This window comes from Sphaerodactylus townsendi, linkage group LG07, assembly GCF_021028975.2.
Source record: "Sphaerodactylus townsendi isolate TG3544 linkage group LG07, MPM_Stown_v2.3, whole genome shotgun sequence".
Classification (NCBI taxonomy): Eukaryota; Metazoa; Chordata; class Lepidosauria; order Squamata; family Sphaerodactylidae; genus Sphaerodactylus; species Sphaerodactylus townsendi.
The window spans coordinates 24190636-24215570 of record NC_059431.1 but is presented as its reverse complement, the minus strand read 5'-3'; the positions used below and the strand labels follow the sequence as shown (position 1 = coordinate 24215570).

Genomic DNA, 24935 nt, shown 5'->3' with positions numbered 1-24935 from the left:
AACCCCTTCTCGGCACTCAGAAAAAATTAGTAGCCACTCCTAGAGAAGTGGTGAGAACTGGTTGGAGCCCACCTCTGGGGTTATCTGTATGGCATATTCCTGTAGGGAATATGTGAACTGAGACATAATAAGTTATAGAAGAGTAATAAAAGAAGGCAGCAGTTATTAAAGAGAGAGATAAGAGCCTGGGTAAATGGGGAGATGAGAAATTCTAAATACTAAAGACAAAAATTCTAAATTCTTAATGTCAGTCTTTTTTATTTACTTCATTTGTTGCCCATTTGTTCTTATGGAAATCCCGTGTGGATTACAAAACATTTAAAAGGCTTTACCTTTAAAAAAAATTGTTGTGACCCGATAAAGTGAGGGTGAAGAGCTTTGGCCATGCTAGTCTGTTGTAGCTTAACTGAATATCCAACGATACCTTAAATATAATAACGTATATTTCAAAACAGTGGACTTTCATGAGTTGCAACTTAGTAGTTCAGATACATGAACAGAAAATCGTAGTTGGAATTCTTCTTAAGTGAAAAATTCTGGGGACGGAGAGTAGGAGTAGGGACATGAAAAAGAAGAAGAGTTTGGATTTATATCCCCCCCTTTCTCTCCTGTAAGGAGGCTCAAAGGGGTTTACAATCTCCTTTCCCTCCCCACTCCCACAACAAACACCCTGTGAGGTGGGTGGGGCTGAGAGAGCTCTGAAGAACAGTGACTAGCCCAAGGTCACCCAACTCACATGTGTTGGAGTGCACAAGCTAATCTAGTTCACCAGATAAGCCTCCACAGCTCAAGTGGCAGAGCAGGGAATCAGTTCTCCAGATTAGAGCGCGGCTGCTCTTAACCACTACCCCATGCTGAGGTAGCCAACAATGATAGCATGATGTCACTTACAGTAAAAATATGGAAGTGACATCATTCCTTTCTAAGAATTGCTGGAGATTCTTTGGAAAAACCATAGGAAGGCAGATAACTACGTCCATGTTTTTACTGAAGGTGATGTCACACCTTTTGCCTAATGACCATTTAATAGTTTTTCTCCTGCCACTCCAAAGGGTGGCCAGAAACGGATTTCCTACCCATCCCAGCCGACTGGCAACCCTTCAATGGGGAGGAGCTGAGACAGAGATTCCAAGTGGATTTAACCATTGATTTTTCACATGCAAATTTCAAAGTAAGGGGAATAGAGAGGACGGAATTTGATAGGTATGAATCTAACAGCCACTGACCCTGATAGACCAATGGTTTGACTTTGTACAAAGTAGCTTCATGTGTCTAAAGTAATTCAGGGAAGGTTCAATTTGGGATTTATAACCTGCCTAACAATAGCCCATCAGTGTGGTATGCTGTAGGTGTACATATGTATATATGTATTTCTGCCTCATGAAACCTTCTTGATGACTTCTGGCTGTTCTGCTTGTCTTGATTTCTTTGGCTCATCTGCACTGACTTATTCATGCAAATAATCTTTTTGACATCGGAGCAATCCAGCCAGTGGCATTAAATGATTTGAATTCTAAGGTCAACTCACAACTTTGGGGGAATTAAACTTTAAGGATTGCTTGCATGTACTTTGAAGGGACAGCTTGTGGCTGTGAGTTTTGAGTCTTTTCATGAATACCAGCAGATGGCACTAGCTGCTGGCTTATGTAGAAGGATATTTGCAGGCATGTGAGATGAAAAGTAGACTTCTGTTGTATGGCGTAGACAGAGCATAGGGGAATTGACCACGAGGATGTTCTTTTCAGTTAACAAAGCTGGGACCTTCTCAATTTCTCTCTTGCTAGGGTACACTTGCTGAGCGGATTCGAGCGGGGGGAGCAGGAATTCCAGCTTTTTACACCAGCACTGGCTATGGAACCTTGGTGCAAGAAGGAGGGGCCCCGATCAAATACAACAAAGATGGTACTGTCATCCTTGCCAGTGAACCAAGAGAGGTATACTGTCCTTTGGGGTGTGAATGTTTGTTTGGAATTGATACTACTGAGGGTGGAGGTCAGCACTGTAGTTGTTGGTGTCGGCCAGGGGTGTCCAACTCTGGCACTTCAGATGTTCATGGATTACAATTCCCATCAGCCCCTGCTGGCATGGCCAATTGGCCATGCCACCAGAGGCTGATGGGAATTGTAGTCCATGAACATCTGAAGTGCCAGAGTTGGACATCCCTGGTGTAGGCTTTTGTCCAACTGGATGAGCTACCTCCAGAAAAACACTCGCCCAAAACAGGGAAGTACAACAAACTGATTTATAGCATGAATGACAAGTCTAAACGCATTAATAGTATTATAAATACATTTTTATACATGAATGGAATAGCACTGGAATCAAGTTCATTCATAAATCCCACAGATAGGAGACCATTCATGAGTAAAGGCAATGTTTCAAAAGTCAGTTTGTGACGGTGTAGGTAAATCACGTAGGCATGTGGGAGCTGGTCGCTTACCAACCGCCAGGAGAAGATCGTAAATTAGACGTGTTGGAGAAGACAAGCCCTTTCCATCACTGATATGACCTGAATCCTAGTAGGAACACCTGTTTTGGGTGAGTGTTTTTCTGGAGGTAGCTCATCCAGTTTCCGTGCTTTCCTTTTCTCCCCCTTGCCTTTAGTTTTCCTCTCCGGTATGGCTTTTGTCCAACGACAGGTCATCAGATCAGTGCTTAAGGAAGGACACTGGGCTGAATATAACCAGTTTCCCACTGGTTAAAAAGGGAGAGGGGCCACCAAGGAAAGATTGTGCTGGGGACTTGGGACCTGCATGGACAAAAAGCCATGTGAGATGGTGTCTGTAAGTAGAACATTGAAGGGGAGCTGGCTGGATCCAGCGCATTGAAAGACCAGAGTGGTTGGTTCCATCTATACCTGTGGTGGCGAACCTTTGGCACTCCAGATGGTATGGACTACAATTCCCATCAGCCCCTGCCAATGGGAATTGTAGTCCATAACAATTGGCCATGCTGGCAGGGGCTGATGGGAATTGTAGTCCATAACATCTGGAGTGCCAAAGGTTCGCCACCATTGATCTATACCATTGCAGAAATGCTTTGCTTCTTCTAATTTCAGGCAACTTGTCTTAGAAAAGTGGCTATTTTCCTGCTTCTGTTTTTCTCCTTTCTGTCTCTTTTTATAAATGAGAGTTCTAGTCCAAAGGAGGAAATTGTCATTTAGACATTTTAAAAAGAAATGTATGGCCTTTCTGAACAAGTCCCGTTGAATAGGCTTGGTCAATACCTTAGAAATTTGGTAAAATTTGGATTTGGATTTATTCAGGCATAAAATTATCCATATACCTGAATAAGACAAATAACATATTCGGATATGCCGGAATATTCGGGTATACCCGAAAAATTTGGGTCTGATTTTGTTTGTATTTTTTGGTGTTTTTTGCATTTTGGCCTGCAGGGGGTGCATTTTTAAAGCTAGTGACACCAAATTTTCAGGGTATCATTCGGAGACTGTCCTGATGAAATCACCTATATTTGGTGCAGGTTGGTTCAGGAGGGCCAAAGTTATGAACCCCCAAAGGGGGTGCCCCCATCCCCCATTGTTTCCAATGGGAGCTGACAGGAGATGGGGCTACCTCTTTGAGGGTCCAGAACTTTGGCCCCCCTGAACCAAACTTCACAAAACCTGGGTGGTATTATTAGGACAGTCTCTGGATGTTACCCAGAAATGTTGTTTTAACAATGCACTCCTGATAAGCACCCCAAGAAATTTGCCCAGATTCTCTGCTTTGCAGTGCCTTGGCTCCATTGTAGCCAATGGGAAATTTCTGAGTGTGTAAGCATGCATTTTCAAGGTAGAGGCACCAGACTTTCAAGGTGGCTCCAGGAGGCCTTCCTGGTTATAGCATCCAGTCTAGGTGAACTTTGTTTTGGGAGGGGGAGCGGGTTGAGAGAGTTCTGAGAGAACTCAGCCAGCAGGCGTCATGTGCAGGAGTGTGGAAACAAAATAAACCTTTTGGGGGTCCATAAAATTGAACCCCCAGAAGCAAGGGTCCAATCTAAATGGCTCCAAAACTTAAGCATGAAGCTGACCGATAGATTGAATACTGATCATATGATTTAACTTAAGTCCTATATTATAAATTCGAGTCATCCAGAAAATTCTTTAATTGCTTATGAGAATTTAATGGACCAATTACAGGTGGATTTAACATTTATGCCCAAGGCTAAGATTGATAATACAAATCTGACCTTTGTATCTTGTCTTTCCTTAAGTAGCTTGACTGACATGGCCTATTAGTTACCATAGTAGCCTTTGAAGTGGTGATTGATTTGCCCAAGGCTTCATATTGAGAACTTGAAAAATCGATATTTTAATGATACTGCTCATTTAGCCCACAGATCTTGAGCAATGTCATGCTCAGTGCAATAAAAATAAACAATTTAAATAGCCAATCAGTTAGTACACTTGATGTCCTTTGAATTTGACTATGTGAGCAAAAAAATTGCCTACAACCATTGTAACTCCTAAATCCATACCTGCCAAGAATTGCTTAACCTGATCTGGTGTTGACAACCCCACATTATCACACAAAAGAGGAATCATCCAGAAATTCCTAATACCACAGAAGGTACTGCATTCCAGTAAACAGTGCTCAGTTTGTCAGAAGCACAGACACAAAGTCTGCCAGAATATGCAGTCCTTTGCATTCAACCTTTCATTACTTGAGAGGGGAAGGAGTTTAAGTTTGCAAGCATAAACACTCTCCTGTACAGAGGGACAGTTCAAAAATCTAAATGAAATATTGAAACTGAGTGTTACCAGGTCCACATTGACTGTTGCTCTCTTGCCACTTAAGTCTGGAAAAAATAATTCTCTTTAGAGGCCGCCCTTCCCTTTTGAGCTCAGGGTGGCTTCCAACATAAAATCAGTATAGTATATATAATATACAACCTATCGTCTCTGATAATTAATTCCAGATGGCATTAAAATATAGCAATTTACACAACCATTTCCCTATACTACACAGTTTTATCAAGTTCAGGCGGAAGAAATAACAAAACAATAAAAGAGGAGGGAGGTGGGTGGCCTGCTATATGGAATAGAGTTGCGGCTTCAGCCATAGAACTGGTGGAATAGCTCCATCTTACAGGCCTTGCAGAATTGTATCAAATCCCATAGAACCCTGGTCTCCTCCGACAACGTTCCACCAGGCTCCTTCTCCCCTAAACACTCAAGCAGGTTCATTTTAGGGGGCAAAACTTTGACCTTTCGGTGGGTTTCTTTACTTTAGGTACGGGAGTTTGACGGCCGTCATTTCATTATGGAAAAATCAATCACAGGAGATTTTGCATTAGTCAAGGCATGGAAGTCTGATCGTGCTGGGAATATCATTTTCAGGTACTTTGGAGCTCATTGTCTCTAGTGCAGTGGTTTTCAAATGGTCTTCTGGGATACCTCCGGGGATTATTAGGCGATCCTTGTTTAGAAGATCAGTAATGGTGGACAAGCCCTGACCTGGATGACCCAGCCTAGCTCTGTCTCAGAAGCAGCGTCAGCCCTGGTTAGCACTTGGATGGGAGACTACCAAGGAAGTCCAGGGTTGCTGCTTAGAGGCAGACAGTGACAATCCACCTCCAAATGTCTCTTGCCTTGAAAACCCTGTAAGTTCACTGTCACTTGATAGCAGGTTCCACTACGACCACTAATGTGCAATATGCAGCCACAGAGGACTTCTGTTCTGAGATGCATCTTAATTGTTATGTGGGCTAGAATCCACATAATTGACCTGATTGGTCCTCCAGACATGAATCTGTGACAAGGAACATAGTAGAATTTTTTTTCTCATTTGTTTCTCATTTGTGTTTTCCCATTTGAACACAAAACTGCTGCTGTTGGTGTGGGAGTTGTTCAAGAAGCAATTTCCGGGGCTGAGTAGGGTGATGCTGCTGTTTAGAAAAGGAAGTCTCTCAGGGCTTGCTATATACAGGCCATGCTGTCTTCTAGAGAAGGATTCAAAATGCAATTATCTGCAAAGTCCCACAGTGACGACAATCAGTAGAATAATACATTTCTAAAATCTTCTTCGGTGAAATTCTGTCTCTTGTGATTTCATGAAAATGTTGTTACATCTGACAGCAATTAATTTACAAGGGGAAAGAAATCTGTGTTTCACTGTGAAACTGAAGTAATAAATGTGCATCTTTTCTTTCTCTGAATAATCTAAATGTTGAATTTGTTGTCATGGTGGGAGATAAAGCAAAACTAACCAGTTGGGGGCACTGGAAGCCCAAAATTATATGTTGTAGGCATCACTGCAGGTGAAGAGAAATATCTCAAATAATGTTTATTTCCCTGACATTCCGTCTTCTGCACAGAGAGGCTTAAAGGAGCTTTCAGTGTTATTAAGAAACATGCTCCTTTAAGCCTCTGTATCTGTATGAAGATCTTTTAAAATTATCTTTACATTTCAAAGACAATGTTCCTATATGCCTAATAAAGGTCTCTGAACCTGACAATATTCCAAGCAAGGCAAATCTTGAACTTTGTGAAACACTAACTTAGGAACTGCCAGTGAGTGTAAGGTCGCCTGTCAGTAGACCTTAACCAGACTCTGATATTGATAACAGTAGTTAGGCCATTGCTTTCACATCCTGCATGTGAGCTCCCAATTGGCACCTGGTGGGCCACTGCGAGTAGCAGAGAGCTGGACTAGATGGACTCTGGTCTGATCCAGCTGGCTTGTTCTTATGTTCTTAGTCTTTATTGGCAAGTCTTGGCAAGGTGAGGTACCAAACTTGTCATAGCCAGATCTGGAAAACCCAGGAAAGGCAAAGGGAGATATAGGTTCAGCTTCAGCGACCCCCCCACCCCCAGCCCTCCTCCCGCCCTCCTCCCGCTAGGAGGCTGACATCAAGGTAGGCAATGTTAAAGGGTCATTAGCGGGAGCTATTGAGCGCTCAGGCAGCTATTAAGCGAGAGAGGTTAATCAGGACTCTGCAAGTGAAAAAATTATACTTGGCAAATTATGTAGGCATGAGCTTAAACAACTTCTGTAAAGTCTGAAAACTGAGTTCTGGTTCTCTGAGGCTCCTTCCACGCATGTAGAATACTGCACTGTCAATCCACTTTCACAACTATTTGCAAGTGGATTTTGCTATTTGACACAGCTGCAAAATGCATTGAAAATGAATTGAAAGTGCATTATTCTGCATGTGTGGAAGGACCTCGCAGTTGGGAGAAGAGGATTCCAAGAAGATTCTCTTCCAGGGAGAAGAGGCTTAATGGCAAATTTGAGTTAGTGAGATGGCCAAGAAATACAGCTTATTGCTCAGTAATGTTGTATAAATTCAACACAAATGTGTCCATTGTTATCTGAAGTAAAAGTTCTGCATTTTATATTAGGAAACCGGAATGTTGTGCAGAGTTAGTCTGCAAGCAAATCCTGAAAACCACAGTAATTTTACAAGTGGGTTCCACTTCAGAATTTTTTTTGAAGACCGTCACTTTAAAACTTTTTAAAAAACAAACTGCCCTTCGCTGATTTTGTTAGGTTGCTGGAATGCTTTTCTTTTCCCTTGATCCAAAAGCAACATAGCCTGGATGCGAAGTGTTTACTGTTTTAAGCCACCTTATGTTTCGCACCCCTTCTGTTCCCCAAACAGGAAAACTGCAAGAAATTTTAACCAGCCGATGTGCAAGGCTGCCAGAACAACCATCGTAGAGGTAAGCTGGAACAGATTTCTCCCCCTCCCCTCACCTGCAACTCTAACTGTATTGTTTATCAAAGCTAAGCGGACAGATCCTTCCAGTCGTTCAATACATTTTAAAACCAAAGGGTTAATGAGACGTTTAATGCTTTTGTTACAGCGATGATGCCGTTGGACAGTTCTAGGTGTGTCTTCTCTTTTCTACCTGGCCATAGGAAAAATGAACCCTCCTTTGTACAATTAGTGCTTTGGGTTAAATCTGTCTAATTATATTTGTCCTGTTGTGAAACTTGCGGAGGCTCATGCAGATCTTTGCGAGGAGCTCAGATAAGCTGGATGCCCAATGCTTGCTTGCATATAATTGAAGGCCGTTGTGGGCAGAGTTTACATTAGCTTCGCCTGCACTAGCAACAGTTCAGCAGAGCACAAACTGAACATGTGTGAAGCTGTATTGCACTGAGTTGGAGCCTTGATCCATCAAGGCCGGTATTGTCTACTCCAGGGATCTGCAACCTGTGGCTCTCCAGATGTTCATGGACTACAAATTCATCAGCCTACTACAAAAGTCCAGATGTTCATGGACTACAATTGGCCATGCTGGCAAGGTCTACTCTGACTGGCAGCAACTGTCCAGGGTCTTAGACAGAGGACTTTGACACCATCATCTACTCCATGATCCTTTTTAAATTGGCAGTGCTGGGGATCTAACCTTGCACCTTCTGTATGCCAAGCAGATGTTCTGCCACTGAGCCATGACTCCTCCCTGGTGAGGAAGTAATAAAGCTCCTCCGACTGTAGGATGGGGACTTGCGTCACAATGCTGTTTTGCTAAAAGGGAAAAAAAACACAAAAGGGGTAAAGCTCCTTGACATAGAAAGCTAGCATGTTGGAAGGAAGCTTTTTAGTCTAGACTTCTGCAGGTCATGCTACTGTCCTGGCTTGAACTGCCAGGCAGAGGTATCCGGTTACAGCAGGGAGCTGAGTCCAGTCCGAGAGTCAGATTTCAGCATCAGAAGTCTGGTCTGAGGGTCAGAATGCCCAGAATCCACAAGTCAGAGGAAGCGTTGCAGCAGTCACGTGCTTTGTTGAGTCCAGGCTGATATACTCTGTGAACCTGCTTGATACAGGGTCTTCCAGCAGGTTAGGCTTCATCCTGTGAAGACTCTGCTTCCCCCTGCTGCAGAAGGTGCTTTCTCTGAGCTAGCAGGTGTGTGCTTCTCTGTTTAACATGCAACAACTCCCTCTGCCTTTGCTGACGTGTGGGCTCAGGTGAGCTGGGTGCTTCAGTCTTTGCAGCTGGAACAGCTGGATGCATGGCCTGCTTCTGCAGGCATTTCTGGCTCTAGGTCTTTACCTACACTGTAAATTCTGCAGGGGCCCTGGCTGCTCCAAGCCCAGCCCTTGTTTGTTCCTAACCTGGTCTGGGCTTACTGGGCTCTGCTCATCCCCTGAAGACTCATCACTCTCCAAGGGATGGGCCATCATGACAGCTAACTTTTCTTTGTATGTGGATAAAAGCTCTTGTTCTAAATCTCAGGCTTCATTCGTATTGAGATGGCTGTTAGCAAGGGAGAGGAAGAAATAGAAATTTGGCAGTTTTTATTTTTAAAAATCCTATTTCACACCACTAATTAAATAAACATAATTAAATAAAAACCCGTACATTGTATCTCTGGTTGCTTAGCAACTGTTCTCCTGTTGCATTATCATTCCACTCTCATAGGTACAATGGACTTCATTGCACTGTGGGACAGAAATGAATGGGTTCCGTTAGTCATCTGAAATTGCGGCATTGTTTTATTGTTGGGAATGAGATACTGAGAAATGGTGTTGCTTCTAAACACATGTTTAATAGCAAATGCAGCCTTTGTTTTTGCATCCCTGTAGTTTTTCTTCAATAAGAAGAGAATACATTTTCACACTAAGTTCTTGCAGGATGCGGTTCTTGGGAGTGTTCAGCCAGATCACCAGGAGCTTGAAAAAGACTTTTCCAAAACCAGAACTGGTTAGGAGCTCTTGACTGTAGCAGGTGTGATCCTCAAACATCTTGTTTCTGCATTCTGGGCCCCTTGGTGTAGCCAGAATGGCATAGTGGTTAAGAGCAGTGGACTCTAATCTGCAGTCTAATCTGGATTTGTTTCCCAATTCTTCCACATGAAGCCTTCTGAGTGACCTTGGGCCAGTCACAGTTCTCTGAGAACTGTCTCAGCCCCAACTACCTCACATGATGTCTGTTGTGGGGAGGGGAAGGGAAGGAGCTTGTAAGCCATAGGCAGCCCCATCCACTAGTCAGGTGTCCAGTTACCATGTATACAGGGGCTTCCCAGTAGCGTGAGGAGGTTTGAAAGCCTCCCTGCTGCCAAGAAGCCCCAGTGGGCTACACTGGACTTACGCCAGCCAAAAGGCTGTCTTAACTGTGAGCTGTGGCCTGCTTGTGTAACACTGGAAAGGCCAGGGGGGAGCTAACTACTGTCAGGTCCTCCCTTGGCCCTGCTCCCACTAAACTGGCAGGGACACTGGGATGCTGTCACAGTGTCCCGTGTTGCATCCCAGTTCCTCAGGGCAGCTGCGTGCTGGCGAAACCACCCCTCCACTGGTGTAAGTGCCCCACAAATCTACCAGCATGGCCATTGCCCTGCTTCCTTAGGCGAATTCCACCCCCCCTCCCTGGAATGGGTCTCCTTACAGTTGAGAAAAGTGGGGTATAAAAACCAACTCTTCTTCCTGAACCATTACGGTCTTACAAACGGACTGAAGTTTTCTCACAGTGCCCCCGAATATTTGTCTCCAGTTACCTTGTGTACAGTTTGAGATGTTTGCTTAAAATAAAAGCATCTTTGATAATAACATTTCAATGTTAGAAAGGTCCTTCAACATTTTATTAACCTGTCTACCCACATGACTATATGCTAAATGATGTCAGGCGCTATTGATTCAACTCAGGTTCTGTCTGAAAACTGTTTAAAATGCATCTCAAGTTGGGTCCCCTTCTGGTCCCGTTCTGGATGGCCATCTGTCAGAAGAGCTTTGATTGTGTGTTCCTGCATGGTAGGGGTTTGGACTTGATGGCCCTTGGGGTTTCTTCCAACTCTGCGATTCTATGATTATAGTTTTCACTCAGCCCTGAAATTCTTTTATAGCAATATTGGGAAAAAAGAATATTTTCCTTGCTTCCTCTCTTAGTGCTTCTTGAAAATTACTTGAGTTAAGCTCATAAGCCATTTGGCTTTGTGACCATTCAAGTATACAGGTTTTATTTTAAGATGTATGTTTACATGGTATCTGGTCCTCTAATTAAAAAAAGAGAATTTGTAATGATATCTACTATTGCCATGAGCTGTCTTGGGTTTCTCGGGAGTTAGGATCAAGGCAGCTCACTTCCTGGTGGATTCGAATAAGATTTTGGATGAGTGAAAAGTTCTTGAATTGTTGTGTTTTATGCAGGCTGATTTCTAGAGCTGGTTCCAGAAATGATAACATGTCCAAAACAGTTTAAACAATGAATAAAGCAACATCTTTAATCCTTCAGGCTGTCTTTGTACTTTCTGGGATGGCCTGAATTGCTCCATTGCATTAAGAAGCATAAATTTAATCCAGCCAACATTTTATAACTGCTTGTAGTAATGCACACACTTTTTTTTGCCAAGTATAAAAATGCTCCCCCTTTACTCTTTGTAATATATAATAAAGACTGGTTTCTTAATTATTATTTTTCTTAAAGACATGCCACATTGATGGCTGCCTAGCTGTTAGATACTAGGACTAGGATTTGGGATCTGCTAGAGTGTGGTGATGCCTTCTAACGTCATGTAAAACACAGTATTTTGGATGAATGGTATTTTACTGCCACCAGTTGACCCTTACTTTAAGTGGAATCTAGCTGACCCCAGTGCCCTTTCAATTAACGAGTCCCCAAATAAACTGAAAAATTCTCAAATAAACTAAAAAGACAGGGCAACGAAACAGCTTCCTTGTAGGAGGCTAACAAACCCCACAAATTAGGGTGAAAAATGTGCATGTCTTTCCACTGCTGGGTGTGCGAGTCAGCTGTGACTCTAGGAGTATGGGAAGGTAAAAGGAAACAAAGACAGGATTTTATTTGTTTTCATGTGGGGTTATTATTACATTTTATACGTTTGTAAATGACTTTGAGTCTTCTATAGCAAGGCAGTCACTTCATGTACAAAATCAGTTTTAAGAACATTTACAATATTTTTGTTAATTTGAAAAATTAGTTTTGAAGGCTGCCCATGTTTTTTCGTTAAAATTTGCCACTCATTTTTCCCACCTCCATACTATGTCATAGAAGGAGGAACTGTTTACAGTTATTTCCTTATCTTTTACGGCGCAATTAACAAAATAATGTGAAATAATTGAGAAACGGCGAGTACCATCATTTCCAGATTATGTTATGTTAAAATAGTAAATGTCTCTCTCAAACCCATAAAATTAATATTTAAACCATGCTAAACAGTTTTTTGCTTTTGCTAAACAACAACAGTTTTTTGCTTTTGATTTCTTTCTGGTAATTGGAGAGTTTTTGTCTGGAATTTTGAATAATATGAAACTGTATGACTCAAGTCTTTTTAAAACTCTGCTTCATTATCCGACAGTCAGTGACTCCCACTGTCAATTCAATTTCATGTTTGTAGCTAGTTTTCAGAACTAGAGAAGATTTTTGTTGAAGGTAATATCTTTAAATTGTCTGCTTCTGTTGTCTCTGGAGTAAAAAACCACTAGAGAATTGATCAGGCAAACCTCCACTCAAGAAAGGAAAATGATACTACAAGCATTATAGATTTTTTTTTTAACCGAATCAAGTTCTCTCATGCAGGGAAACAAGTTCTGTAGGGTGTAGAATTGGAGGCTAAGCTTCGCTGAGCCAAATTTGCATTCTTCTTCCTGTGGAAGAGCCATTAAAGTTGGAGGAAGGTTTCTTCAGTTGTGGAAACTTTCTCCAGCCTAAAAGTTGAAGCCGAGGCACAGCTATGAATGAATATCCCAACATCAGTGCATCCAAGAATACCTACGGGGGGAAAACTGCCTCCTTTCTTTCACACCTGGTTGCAGATTGATCTCCTATTCAGATTTGGCCGATCTAGTCTTACTGGTCCCTGCTACTGTAACCTTGGGACTAGATTACTGTAGTGCTCTGTATGTTGGGCTGCCCTTGTACACAGTCCAGAAACTATAGCTGGAGCAGAATGTAGTACCCTTTCTTCTGGCTGGACTGTGATTCTAGAAAATCTGAGGCCAGTCAAGCCTAAGGAGCATGGACTGTATATATAGAGACACAAGGCAATTAACTAATTGGTATATGCAATTACTTCGAATATAAAGATATATTGTGATTATATTATAAGTAATATGCAATTCGTGATACTGACTCTTTCAATTTATTGGAACGAAATATGAATGTTACAGGTTCTCTTGCCTTATGTACAATGTTTATGAGATCTTATACAATGTTTATGAGAATTTGTTACTAAGTACTGTCCCATTACGCTTCTTAGGTTGCCTAAGTGCCCTCATTGTATGTTTTGTTATTACATTTATATCCAGTTGCATATTACTTATAATATAATCACAATATATCTTTATGAATGATGTATGACTTATCTAGTAATTGCATATACCAATTAGTTCATTGCCTTGTGTCTCTATATATACAATCCATGCTGCTTAGGCTTGGCTGGCCTCAGATTTTCTAGTATTGGTTTGACTGTATATATTTGCAGATCTGTTTAATATGGACTGTGATTCTGCCAGCACCATTCATCTTGCACTGACTTCCTATTAGTTTTCAGGCTCACTTTAAGTTCCTGGTTTTAACTGTTAAAGCCTTATGCAGCCCAGGACTGGCATACCTAAAGGACTTACCTCTTCCTGTTTGAGCCCACGTGCCAATCCCTGCTTCCTATCTCCTTGCACAAGAAAGTGAGGACTATGCCCTTTTTTTAGTAATGGCTCTTGAGCTCTGGAAGGGACTTCTTCTGGAGACTTCTTAGGGAGCTAGGTCTAGAGAAAAGAAGGTTAAGGGGTGATTTGATAGCCATGTTAAAATATTTGAAGGGATGCCATGTTGAAGGTGTGCAGCAAGCTTGTTTTCTTCTGCTCCAGAGCCTAGACAAAGCGTAATGGATTCAAAGTACAGGAAGATTCCACCTAAACGTTAGGAAGAACTTCCTGACAGTAATGCCTGTTCGACCATGGAATGCGCTAGAGTGTGATGGAGTCTCTTTTTTTACAGAGACTGAATGGCCTTCTGTCAAGGGTATTTTGACACACACAATCCAATTTCCAGAATTTGAAAATGGGGAAGGGGGGACAGTATGTGATGTACCAATACTACCATCTGCCATCTTTTGAAAAGAAACATTTCCCAAACCATTTAATAATAAAAAACAACCTTGCAATTCTGTGCTTTTATTTCAGAGCTGCAGGGAAACCAGTGAGGACAGTTTGGTTCCAGTAAAAGCAACTGTTTGCAAACGTGCCAGTGGGTTGTAGAATACTGGGATTGTGTCCCCCCTATCCCAGGGTCCCCTGACGGTAGATGTTCATTAACCCGTGTGTGCGGGCTGATCTGTGTTTTCTATGTGCATAGTCCCAATCTGTGCAACCTTGGCTCCTCAGAGTTGGAGTGGAATAGAGATTGTGTAGTTGCATCTAAACTGATTGGGCTCTGCTGAAACAAAGCATCTGGTGTGGGTGGGAGTATGTGGGTGGGCACAGTTGAAGTCACATCCACATGAGGCTTTCGAAAGATGTTCAGTAGAAACATTACCATACTCACATCTTTGTTTGTCTGTCTGGAAGCTTATTTTATGTTTGCGCATAGTAAAGCTCTTGACCCAGAAAGCAAAACGTACCAGCTAGCTGCTGTTGTTCGAGCGAAGCTAAGGAAAGGCAGAGGTGATAGTAGACCTGACTGGAAGTTACTACGAAGCAATGGATAACGGAAGGGAATGTTGTGTTTATTTCTCTAACACTGATCTAAAAGAGGCTTCCCGTTGGCACGGGGAAGCTAGAAAAGTGAAAACATCTCCCTGTTGCTGAGAGGCCTCTGTGGGGCTCAAAAATTTCTGACTACTGGTGTAACACTGCAAATGACCAGGAGGGAGTCGACTAAAGTTGGCTTCTCACCGGGCCACCTAGGTTACGCTGGTGGCAACAGAGGCACTGGGATATTGGTGCTGCATGCAAGGGGGCAGGGCTGGTGTTGGTGGTCGCCCACCAGCGAAATCGCCTCTCCATCAGGATAAGTGCTGCCCTGGAGAGGGCAAATCTGCCCCCCCCCCCGATGAGACTTAAAGTAACTTACTGATTCACGCCCTCAGAAGCAGAAGGAACTGATGAGTTGCCATCTTCTAATTTTGTATAACTCGTAAGAGTCAACACACACTGATTCTGTTTTTGTTCTCTTCCCCTTTAAAAAGGTGGAGGAAATTGTTGATGTAGGAGCTTTTGCCGCCGAAGATATTCATGTCCCAAAGATCTATGTTCATCGCCTCATCCAAGGGGGAAATTATGAAAAAAGGATTGAGGTAAGGTTTAATGTTTTGGCCATGTTGTTGTTGTTGTTGTTTTTTACTTTACAGTGTCACCCTATAAATTTGCAGGGTTACCTCCAATTGTTAACAATATAGGGAAGAATTAGCATCCAAGTGAGATTTTGCTGTAGTCTTTGCCCTGGACTTCAGTAGTGGAATGGGCATCCCCTGTCTCAAAACAATATCTTGAGATAGATGTGGCTGAGACGTGGAGATTGGCCCAAGTCACCCAGGAGATTCAGGGCAGCGTGGCGTTTAGGGTTGCTAGCTCCAGATTGGGAAATGCCTGGAAATTTGGAGGATGGAGCATGAGGAAGATGAGATTTAGGGAGGGGAAAATACTTCAGTGGGGGTATAAAGTCATTGGGGTCTGCCCTCCAAAGCAGCCATTTTCTCCTGGCGAACTGATCTCTATTGCTGGGAGATCTCCAGACACCACTGGAGACTGGCGACCCTAGTGAGGTTGCCTTAATCCTGGTCAAGCACTCTAACCATTACACTACACAGTTCGGGCTGCAGTGGGGCAGCCCTGGTGTCTCACTCGGATGCCAGCATGGGAAGGGTTGGGCTCTGTTCTGGGACTGAGGGCTGGTGGAGTGGCTCACCAGCCCTTGGACGTACACCTCCCTTTCTGTGGTGCATCTCCTTTCAGCTCTATGGGATTTTTCGGCAGTGGGACAGTTTTGGGGTTTTTTTCCTGCTCCCCATGCTGTCGGAATGTCCTTTTGAAGGAGGCAGGGTGGCACCACATCAGTGCTGCTGCCTGCTGTCTCCGGGTTTGGATGGGGCTGTTCATTTTCTTTAAGGAAAATTGTACATGTACCCCACACTTCAGAGAAAACTGCAGACCTATGCTGTCAGTTCTCAATGGAACTTTCTGAGTTTTTCTTTGAGCCTTTGGTGCATTCTGTCCCTCCCCCTTGAGCCTTTGGTGCATTCTGTCCCACCTTTTTTTCCCTCTCTCCAGTACGGTAGAGCACAGGTGTCAAACTCACGGCCCTCCAGATGTTATGGACTACAGTTCCCATCATCCCCTGCCATGATCATGCTGCCAGGGGATGATGGGTACTGTAGTCCAGAACATCTGGAGGGCCGCGAGTTTGACACCTATGCGGTAGAGCAATTAATGGTGAAGCAATCAGCTATTTGTTAACTACTCTGTGGGTCAACGTACACAGTAGTTTTAGGGCAGGGGTAGGGAACCTGCGGCTCTCCAGATGTTCAGGAACTACAATTCCCATCAGCCCCTACCAGCATGGCCAATTGGCCATGCTGACAGAAGCTGATGGGAATTGTAGTTCCTGAACATCTGGAGAGCCGCAGGTTCCCTACCCCTGTTTTAGGGAAAAGTGACAAGATCAACTGTAAGGCCAAGCACATCACGTTGAAAGGACAACCGAAGGCATACAACACCTGTATGGCAGTAAGAGCCGTGCATGCTCCTTTCATGAAGGTTAAGTGTCCTCCTTTAGGTGCAGAAAGGCATCTTGAATGTATGAGCTGTCAGTGTCTCCAAAAGCATTTCACTCATTCTGTAAAAGAAAAGATTTCATAGAAGTGTTTTTTTTTAGTTCTCTCCCAAATTTCTAATGTTTCCATTGCAAAAACTGGGGAGAAGAGCGTCAGAAAAAAATTATTTTTTTCCCCAGGTCTTTCCAACTTTTACCCTACCTAATAAGGAAACCAATATTTCGGGGAAATGCTGGGTGTGTTCCAGAGCACACTTTTAACTTGGGAGTGTTGGAGGAAAGATCTGGCTGAGTATACATCAATTTTTATTATACAGTCAAAGACCAGCATAAACATCACAGATTTCCCAGAAAATGTTGAAAGTATACATCTTGAAACATGCCCCCAAATTCCCTGCATAGTACAAAGTTCCGTGGAAGACACATAGAGGTTCTACTTGATATAGAAATTGTTACCTGTTGGTAGAATGGTTGAAAGTAACTGTCCTGAGGTAAAATGTGCTTCATGGGTTTGTAACCAGTGAGTACTTCTTTTGAATACTTGACAATTATTTTTAATTCTCCTAAAGGTAATTTACAATTCTTATTTCAGGCCTAGTATTCAGATGTTATTCCCATTGCTTTTTTTTTTTTTTTTTTTGGATCCAAAGAGTTCATCTAGGTCAGGGGTCCCCAAACTATGGCCCAGGGGCCAAATGTGGCCCCCTGAAGGCATTTATCCAGCCCGCCAGGCATGGCGGCGATGGCTCCATTCATGTGCAGTGAGGGCTCGAGGGAGAGGAGGAACCGGCCCCAACGGCTGTTGATTGCAATTACATGATGGCACCCCCAAATCTCCATGAATTTTCTGACCCAGAGTTGGAAAACCTTTACACGTGACGGCAACTCCTGCTCCAGCCTCTTCCCTCTCTGGCATACTCCAATGTGCGTGTTGCTCTCAGGGCTTTCTCGTTCCGCTTCTCACTCCCCATTGGCAATTCAGCCAGGGCTGGTAGAATTGCTTTCGGCTGGCTGCTAGGGAGGAAGAACCCAGGAAGATACCTAATCCTGGGTTAGATGGAATGCTTCATTGGGAAAGTTCTGCTTTTTTTTTACCGGGGAAGGTATTCCACAGCCTCCCCAACAATATTTGGAGCCCACCCTGTACTTGACATACTTTGGTCACTGTTCTAAAAATAGACCATGACAGAAAGGCTGAAAGGTGAAATCAAACATTTTACAATCATTTGTGCATAGGAATTTGTTCATAGTTTTTTTTAGTCCGGCCCTCCAACAGTTTGAGGGACAGTGAACTGGCCCCCTGTTTAAAAAGTTTGGGGACCCCTGATCTAGGTCGTCAGGAAATCCACCTCATCATATACCAGTGATGGCGAACCTATGGCACAGGTGCCAGAGGTGGCACTCAGAGTCCTCTCTGTGGGCACGCATACACAGAGTTTATCATGGGGAGCGTGGAAAATCACACCCCCACACACACATCTAGGCTGACCTGGGTCACTGGGCACGACGTGTAGGTAACCCTGTTAAGTGCTGTTAAACCTCACTGATTTTCATGGGAAGAACTAAAGCACAATCCTTTACCTGGGAGTAAGCTCGGTTGCTGGCAATGGGGCTTGATTCTGAGTAAAGCCTCCTAGGGTCATGATTCACCCATTCGAAGCATTGCACAGTTGTTTCAAAGCAAAGCCACTGACTACCACCAAGCTTACTCCTGAGTAATGGACACCTTGGAGCCAACTGTTTTTTTTAAACTAAAACCTCAGTATTCAAGTTAAATTGCCGTGTTGGCACTTTGCAATAAATAAGTGGGTTTTGGGCTGCAGTTTGGGCACTCGGTCTCGAAAAGGTTCACCATCACTGTCATATACTCATACTTTGCATTTTCTCTTTCTTTCTGCCCTGGTTCTGTTGCAGTCTGGTTTTTTCCCAGGTTTTTTTTTTCATGCCGTCTAGACCAAATTTACAGCAGGGATTAATTCGGTCTGCTGAATTTTGTAATCCTGCTAGAGATCATTCCTGTCAGATTGTAAATGGCAAAAGAAAATTAGAGGCTTCTCCATTTATTGTCATGGGCAGAAGTCTATAAAAGCAGCATCCGCCTGAGGGGGCGTCCACTGCATTTTCAAGCGTAAATTGTGTCAGATATAATGCCTTTTTTCACTAGAATGCTGGGTGAGGATTCCAGTGTAAAGTCAATTTCAGGTCGTCCTTGAGAAAAGAAGGTACGTTTCTTTTCTCCCGTTGGAAGAGCATCATTTAAACTCCTGCAGGTGGCTTGGTATAAAGGGAACAAAAAGGCTGAGGAGAAACCTGATTTCTGTCTTGATTTCTAAAGTGACTTCATAAAAATTAGACAAAGGAAGAAGGAGAGTAGTTCAGATCTAGCTTCAAGTCGCTCAGATCTAGCCCCCTCCATGGACTTTAATGTATTCTAATCAGCTTACAGGAATGGTTCTGACTTCTTTGTCTAGCTTTTTTGCATGTCTGGAGAGGGAGGCGAAGAGGCTTAATTTCCCTCTCGAAGTTCTGTTGGAAATCTATCTCGCCAAAGAAAAGGCACAGATCTTGGATTCAAACATAGTTTTGTAACATTCAAACAATATAGGGGAAGTATTCTGATGGATTTTTAGAAACGTTTGACATCTACAAAACATCCATTTACATCCAAAGTTTTTGTGCTGGCTGTAATCAAAGTCCTCTGCATTGCTATTCAGATCCATTTGCAGGCCTGGTACTTTTGTAAGCCGAGTTCTCGAGAGCTGCAGAACATTGACAGCTTGCCCCCCCCCCCCCCCCCAATCCATGCAGGTGTTTTTCCAATGTAGGAACAATCTCCTGAAGAGCACATTCAGCAGATGGTATTGAATTTCTTTTTTTAAAGAATAACAAGCATCTATTCTGAACAGGTTTAATCCTCACACACACACACGCCGTTCATTGTCACCTTGAACCTTGAAGAGCTCTTACTTTTCTGGTACTACTGCCATTCGTTGTTTCGCTTCTAGGATTGAATTCAGGAACGTTTCCTGGGCAACTGCTTGTAGGCAATGAGGCATAGGTTTCTGCTTTGGAGACTGTGCTAAGGCAGACCAGCAAGTGGCAATCTAGAGCAACACTTGGTGGCTTTCCATCTGCAGAATTGGTGATTGTTCTGCTGTTTAAGGATACCCTGATGGGGCAGTGGAAAATTGCACTAGAGCATCATAAAAACTCCGTAGCTATCTCCTGATGTTGTCTCTCAGCACTTGTACTCAGTTATTGCGTCTGAATATGGCAGTTCCTTTTAGTCACTATGGTTAGTAGCTATTGATAACCTGTCCTCCCTGTTCTTTATAAACCCATCTAATGTGCTTTGGCAGACTCTTACACTAGATGGCCCTAGGCAGACCACTATAATCTCAGCCTTAGCTCCCCCCGCTACAATCTGGAGACAATAATGACCTTACAAAGGTATTTTAAAGTGGTTGTTGTGGGTTTTCTGGGCTGTGTGGCCGTGGTCTGGCAGATCTTGTTCCTAACATTTTGCCTGCATCTGTGACTGGCATTTTCAGAGGTGCATCACAGAGAGAAGTCTGTTACAAGATCTACCAGACCACGGCCACGCAGCCCGGAAAACCAACAACAACCAGTTGAAACCGGCCGTGAAAGTCTTCAACAGTATTTTTTAAGAGTTACAGCAACACAATGTATCTGGAATATGTCAGATATCCGAATGGTGCTACGAATACTTTATAAATTATTGTAGTAGTAGTTTTAGTAATTAATAAATAAATATTTCTTAATAGTTCTAAAATGACTGTAATGTCTATAATGTCAGTTCACATAAGAGCTATGAAAGATAGCTGTCCTTAAAACCTTCCCTGTGGCCTCTGTTTCCTTGTTAGCGACTGTCCCTTCGAAAAGCTGATGACTCACAAACCAAGCAAAAGAAAGCCGGAGACAACGTCAGAGAGAGGATCATCCGGCGAGCAGCTCTGGAATTTGAGGATGGCATGTACGGTATCCTTTCTCTGTGACTGAATTATTTGAGGTGATTTTTGAAGGCATTGATGAGAAGTTTTGAGACTCTTTGGTTGAGTTGGACCTTGACTGATTCGTCGCCAGCAAATCTGGGCATTGGAATCCCACTGCTTGCCAGCAACTTCATCAGTCCAGACATAACAGTTCACCTGCAAAGTGAAAACGGAGTACTTGGTTTGGTAAGAATAAACATGGAAGTTGTAATCGAGACTCCTGAAAAAAGGGAGGCAAATAGGATGCTAGCAAAATATTTGACTGGAAAGTTGCTGTAAGACTATGTATGTTTGTTTTAAAACTAGGGGCCTTATCCACTGCAAGATGAAGTTGATCCTGATCTCATCAATGCAGGTACTTCACTCTGTCTATATTCTTACAGCACTTATATCCTATGCTATTTTAAAAAAACTTACAGTAGTATACATATTTTTCCACTGCATCCTCATGATACCATAGGTGGGTTAGACTAAGAGAAGATGAGTGTGCAAGTTCTTCAGTGAACTTTATTTTTAATTTCAAATGTGGCAGCGGGGACCCAAAGCAGCTTACCTGCTTCTCCTTTCCTCTATTTTATCCTCACAGCAACCCTGTGAGGTAGGTTAGACTAAGACTGGCCCAAGGTCACCCAGCAGATTTTCATGGCCGACTGAGGATTCGTACCTGAGTCTCCTAGATTCCTAGTCCAACACTGCATCACGCTGGTTCTTGTATCTAAGTATGGACTCGTATCCTGACCTCACTAGCTGAAATCCAATATGCCATTCAACCTGAGTTATTATCATAGGGGGTCTCTTCTCTCATATTTTTTTCTGTTATAATTCACTTAAAGTGACCGTATTTGCAAGAGAAATGTTTGTCTACTGTCCTTGTCTCTTTCCTCTAAATAAGGGTTATGACTCTACAAAACTTTTTAATAGGCTAATAGAATAAATAAAGGGGGTTCATCAATAAATGCAACATCCTGTTTCTTCTGCAGGAAAAGAGACAGTCACCGTGCTTCCAGGAGCTTCCTATTTCTCTAGCGACGAATCTTTTGCTATGATTAGGGGGTACGTAAAAGGTGACTTAATTTTGTTCCGTGTTAAGCATGTGGTTCTGCCGTCAGATGTGCGCTTCTTAGATCTAATGGTTATCATTGTTGTCCGCAGTCCTTGGCTTTATAGGAACAAGGTTGACAACAAAGGGTAAAATTTTGTTACATGGGACATCTCCCAGCAGATCCTGGAATTCCAAGTATATTCCTCTTCCTGCGATTCCAAGCTGGTACTAGCTTTGTGGGGAGGGGGGAAGATCAGGAGAATATGCCTCCCCCTGACACAGAGTTGGCGAGATTTCTACGCGAAGAAGCAGCCTGCTACAGAGAAGCCAGGCAAGGAGTGTGACTAAGCACCCTCGGCTTGAGCACAGCTGAAAGCAATTACCACTGCACACAGAAGTTTAACTGTGAGGAAAAACTTTATCACCAGTGCAGATATTTACAGTGCATACAGGAACTCCAACAGCAAACGGGCAGCATGCCCTGCAGCAACAGGTAAACCCTAAGAGCTAGTGCTGGTAAGCAAGCACTGCTTTTATATAACAAGTAACCAATCATAACCAAGAACAGCTGACTGGTTTCAGCTGGTTCTGACAAAGTGCTGGGAGGAGCAGCTGTCAGATTAGATCAGTTTGATCTACTTGTCTGCTCTCAAGATGTGACAGGTATTTTGGATACTGTAACACCCCCATCCCTGGGTTGTGTTTGAGGCTGGGAATGCTTGAGGGAAAAGGGAAAAACCATAACAGCAGGGCCTTCACACTGGGCAGGAAGTTACCCACATATTACTCATATGAAATTCTTCCTCTCCCCAAGTTGTAGGAATCTTGCTACTTTTGCAGGCTCCTGACATTCTCTATCACTTGAAGGAATTTAGAACGTGCTTATACACTACAATGTCAAGGACAGCTTTGCATTCACTTTGCTGTTGCAAGCATGTGATATTACTGACTTGGTGTGTCTCAGGAAGCCCCTAATTGTGCCAGTGCTCCAGGTGTATGTTTGGAGCCCTGTTGTCATGACCCCGCTAATATTTTAGCCTGAGTCCCACCATATTTCAATCTAATTAATGCTTCGTGGTTCACAGGCCTGAGAATGTTTCCCTATACCGGTTTACCTTATCTTTGCAGCAGCAAGGGGGAGGGGTAGAAACTGCTAGTAGTTCTCACTGTCTGTGGAATGTGTGTGCGTTTGTGTGCCTTCCCGCTTCTGGAGAAGGGTGTGTTTGTGTGCCTGACGTATCTGTGCTCGAGGATATAATGCTTTGCCTGTTTTTGTGTACTCAGTTCTGACAATACAAGTCAACAGCTTTCCTATGCTTTGCCATCAATAAAGAATTCTGCTTTCGAAGTATTGAGTCCTTCATTGAGCAAGTCTAGGAGTTGTGACTAGGCTTGGTCAATACCCTAGAAATTCGGTAAAATTCAGATCTATTCAGGCATAAAATTATCTGTATGCTTGAATAAGACAAATAACATATTCGGGTGTACCTGAATATTCGGATATACCTGAAAAATTCAGGTCTGTCCGATTGTTTTGGTATTTCTTTGGTGTTTTTTCGCGTTTCAGCCTTCACAGGGCTCATTCTTAAAGCTGGCAGCACCAAAATTTCAGGGTGTCATTCGGAGACTGTCCTGATGATTCCACCTGAAATTTGGATGAAGTTGATATCCTGAAATTTTGGTGCCACTAGTTTTAAAAATGCATTCCCTGCAGACCAAAACGTGAAAAAACACCGCCCCCAAAAGCCCAAATACCTTGCATTTGGATTCATTCATATTCCAGCAGTACATATTTGGCCGATTTTCACCCAAATATGCCCGAATTCGCCCAGATTCGGGTCGAATCTGGTATTTCTTTCACCCGAATCTCCAAGCCTAGTTGTGAAACCCATGCAACTTTGAATCAGGCTGTAAGTCCATAGGAGAGGAACAGCAGGAAGGATAAGCTCATGAATAAGTGACACACATTTGAGTGTTGCTGGATTGAATCCTGTAAATACAACACAGATTAGCTAGTCTTCTGGAAGCACAGACACCTTCTGAGAATAAAACCAGATTGAACTGGAGGTGCTATTGGTTTGCATTGTCTTTGTCTTCCATTTCTGACATGCGGTCTTATCGTGTGTCACACTCCCCTGCCTAGTGGCTGGTTGAGGAGATACACAATAAAAGTTGGTATGCATTGAGGGTTTTAAGGAAGAGTGAAAAGATACAGGGGAGTCAGAGCTCTGCGTCTCTTAGAATTCCTTATTTGGTCCTTAAATAACCAAACCAAACAAGGTGACCTGTTGCCAAATAAGTGTGCATTGAAATCTCAGGCCTATCAGAATACAGGCATTTGGAAGTTATTCCTATTTTAGGAATTCAACTCTGTAAGCAGAGTTATCCCCTTCTAAGTCTATAAAACTAAACAATAAATAAATAAATAAATAAAATATTGAATTTGAAGGCATTTGAAGGGTGTAACTCTGCTTTGGATAGTAATTTAGGTCACCCTATCTGCAGTTAAGAGCCGTGTGGCGTAGTGGTTAAGTGCTTGCACTGCCACTCACATGGTCAGGCATTCAAGCCCCCTGTGGGTCAGATATCCTGGCACCTGGCTCATGATTAACTCAGCCATCCATCCATTTCTTCATCGGTAAATGAGTACCTAGCTCATCACTATGGGGTAAAGAATAGCTGGGGAAAGCAATGGCAAACTATCCCACAAAAGAGGCTTGCCTATAAAATCACTGCTCATAGTGGTACCCCAGGGTCGGACACGACTGAAGGGGAAACTTCACCTTTTTTATCTGCAGTTATATTTGATAACAATTTTCTTCTCCGTCTAGTGAGCTTGTAAAAATAAATAATAAAAAGTGTGCGAGGATTCTGACTGTTGATCATGAATATGCTAATTTCCTTTTCCCCCCTCCTTTTTTGATTGTTAGAGGACATGTTAATCTGACTATGCTTGGAGCAATGCAGGTGTCCAGACACGGTGATCTAGCCAACTGGATGATTCCTGTAAGTGCATGGAAAACATTTTCTCTTTTTATCACTGCATTTAACTTAACACAGTATAAATATGTTTGCAAAGTGCACTTCGCTGAAATCTTTGTCTTTGTCAATACTGTTGAGAAGGGGGGCTTGAACAGAGCAGGCAGGAAAAATTGGTCACTGAGAAGTATCCAAGTTACTTTTCTGGATTCTTTATTTTTTTTGAAGC

At 42.9% G+C, this 24935-nt stretch overlaps 1 protein-coding gene across 1 annotated transcript in view; it reads left to right on the top strand.

Moving 5' to 3' along the window:
• OXCT1 (3-oxoacid CoA-transferase 1) overlaps positions 1-24935 on the top strand; it is a 68103-nt gene that overhangs the window by 18344 nt on the left and 24824 nt on the right. Inside the window, exons 5-13 of the mRNA XM_048504342.1 lie at positions 1785-1934; positions 5235-5341; positions 7606-7666; positions 15090-15197; positions 20557-20671; positions 20777-20871; positions 20992-21040; positions 21666-21738; positions 24658-24733. Coding sequence (XP_048360299.1) covers positions 1785-1934; positions 5235-5341; positions 7606-7666; positions 15090-15197; positions 20557-20671; positions 20777-20871; positions 20992-21040; positions 21666-21738; positions 24658-24733 — 834 coding nt within the window. The remainder of the gene's footprint in view (positions 1-1784; positions 1935-5234; positions 5342-7605; positions 7667-15089; positions 15198-20556; positions 20672-20776; positions 20872-20991; positions 21041-21665; positions 21739-24657; positions 24734-24935) is intronic.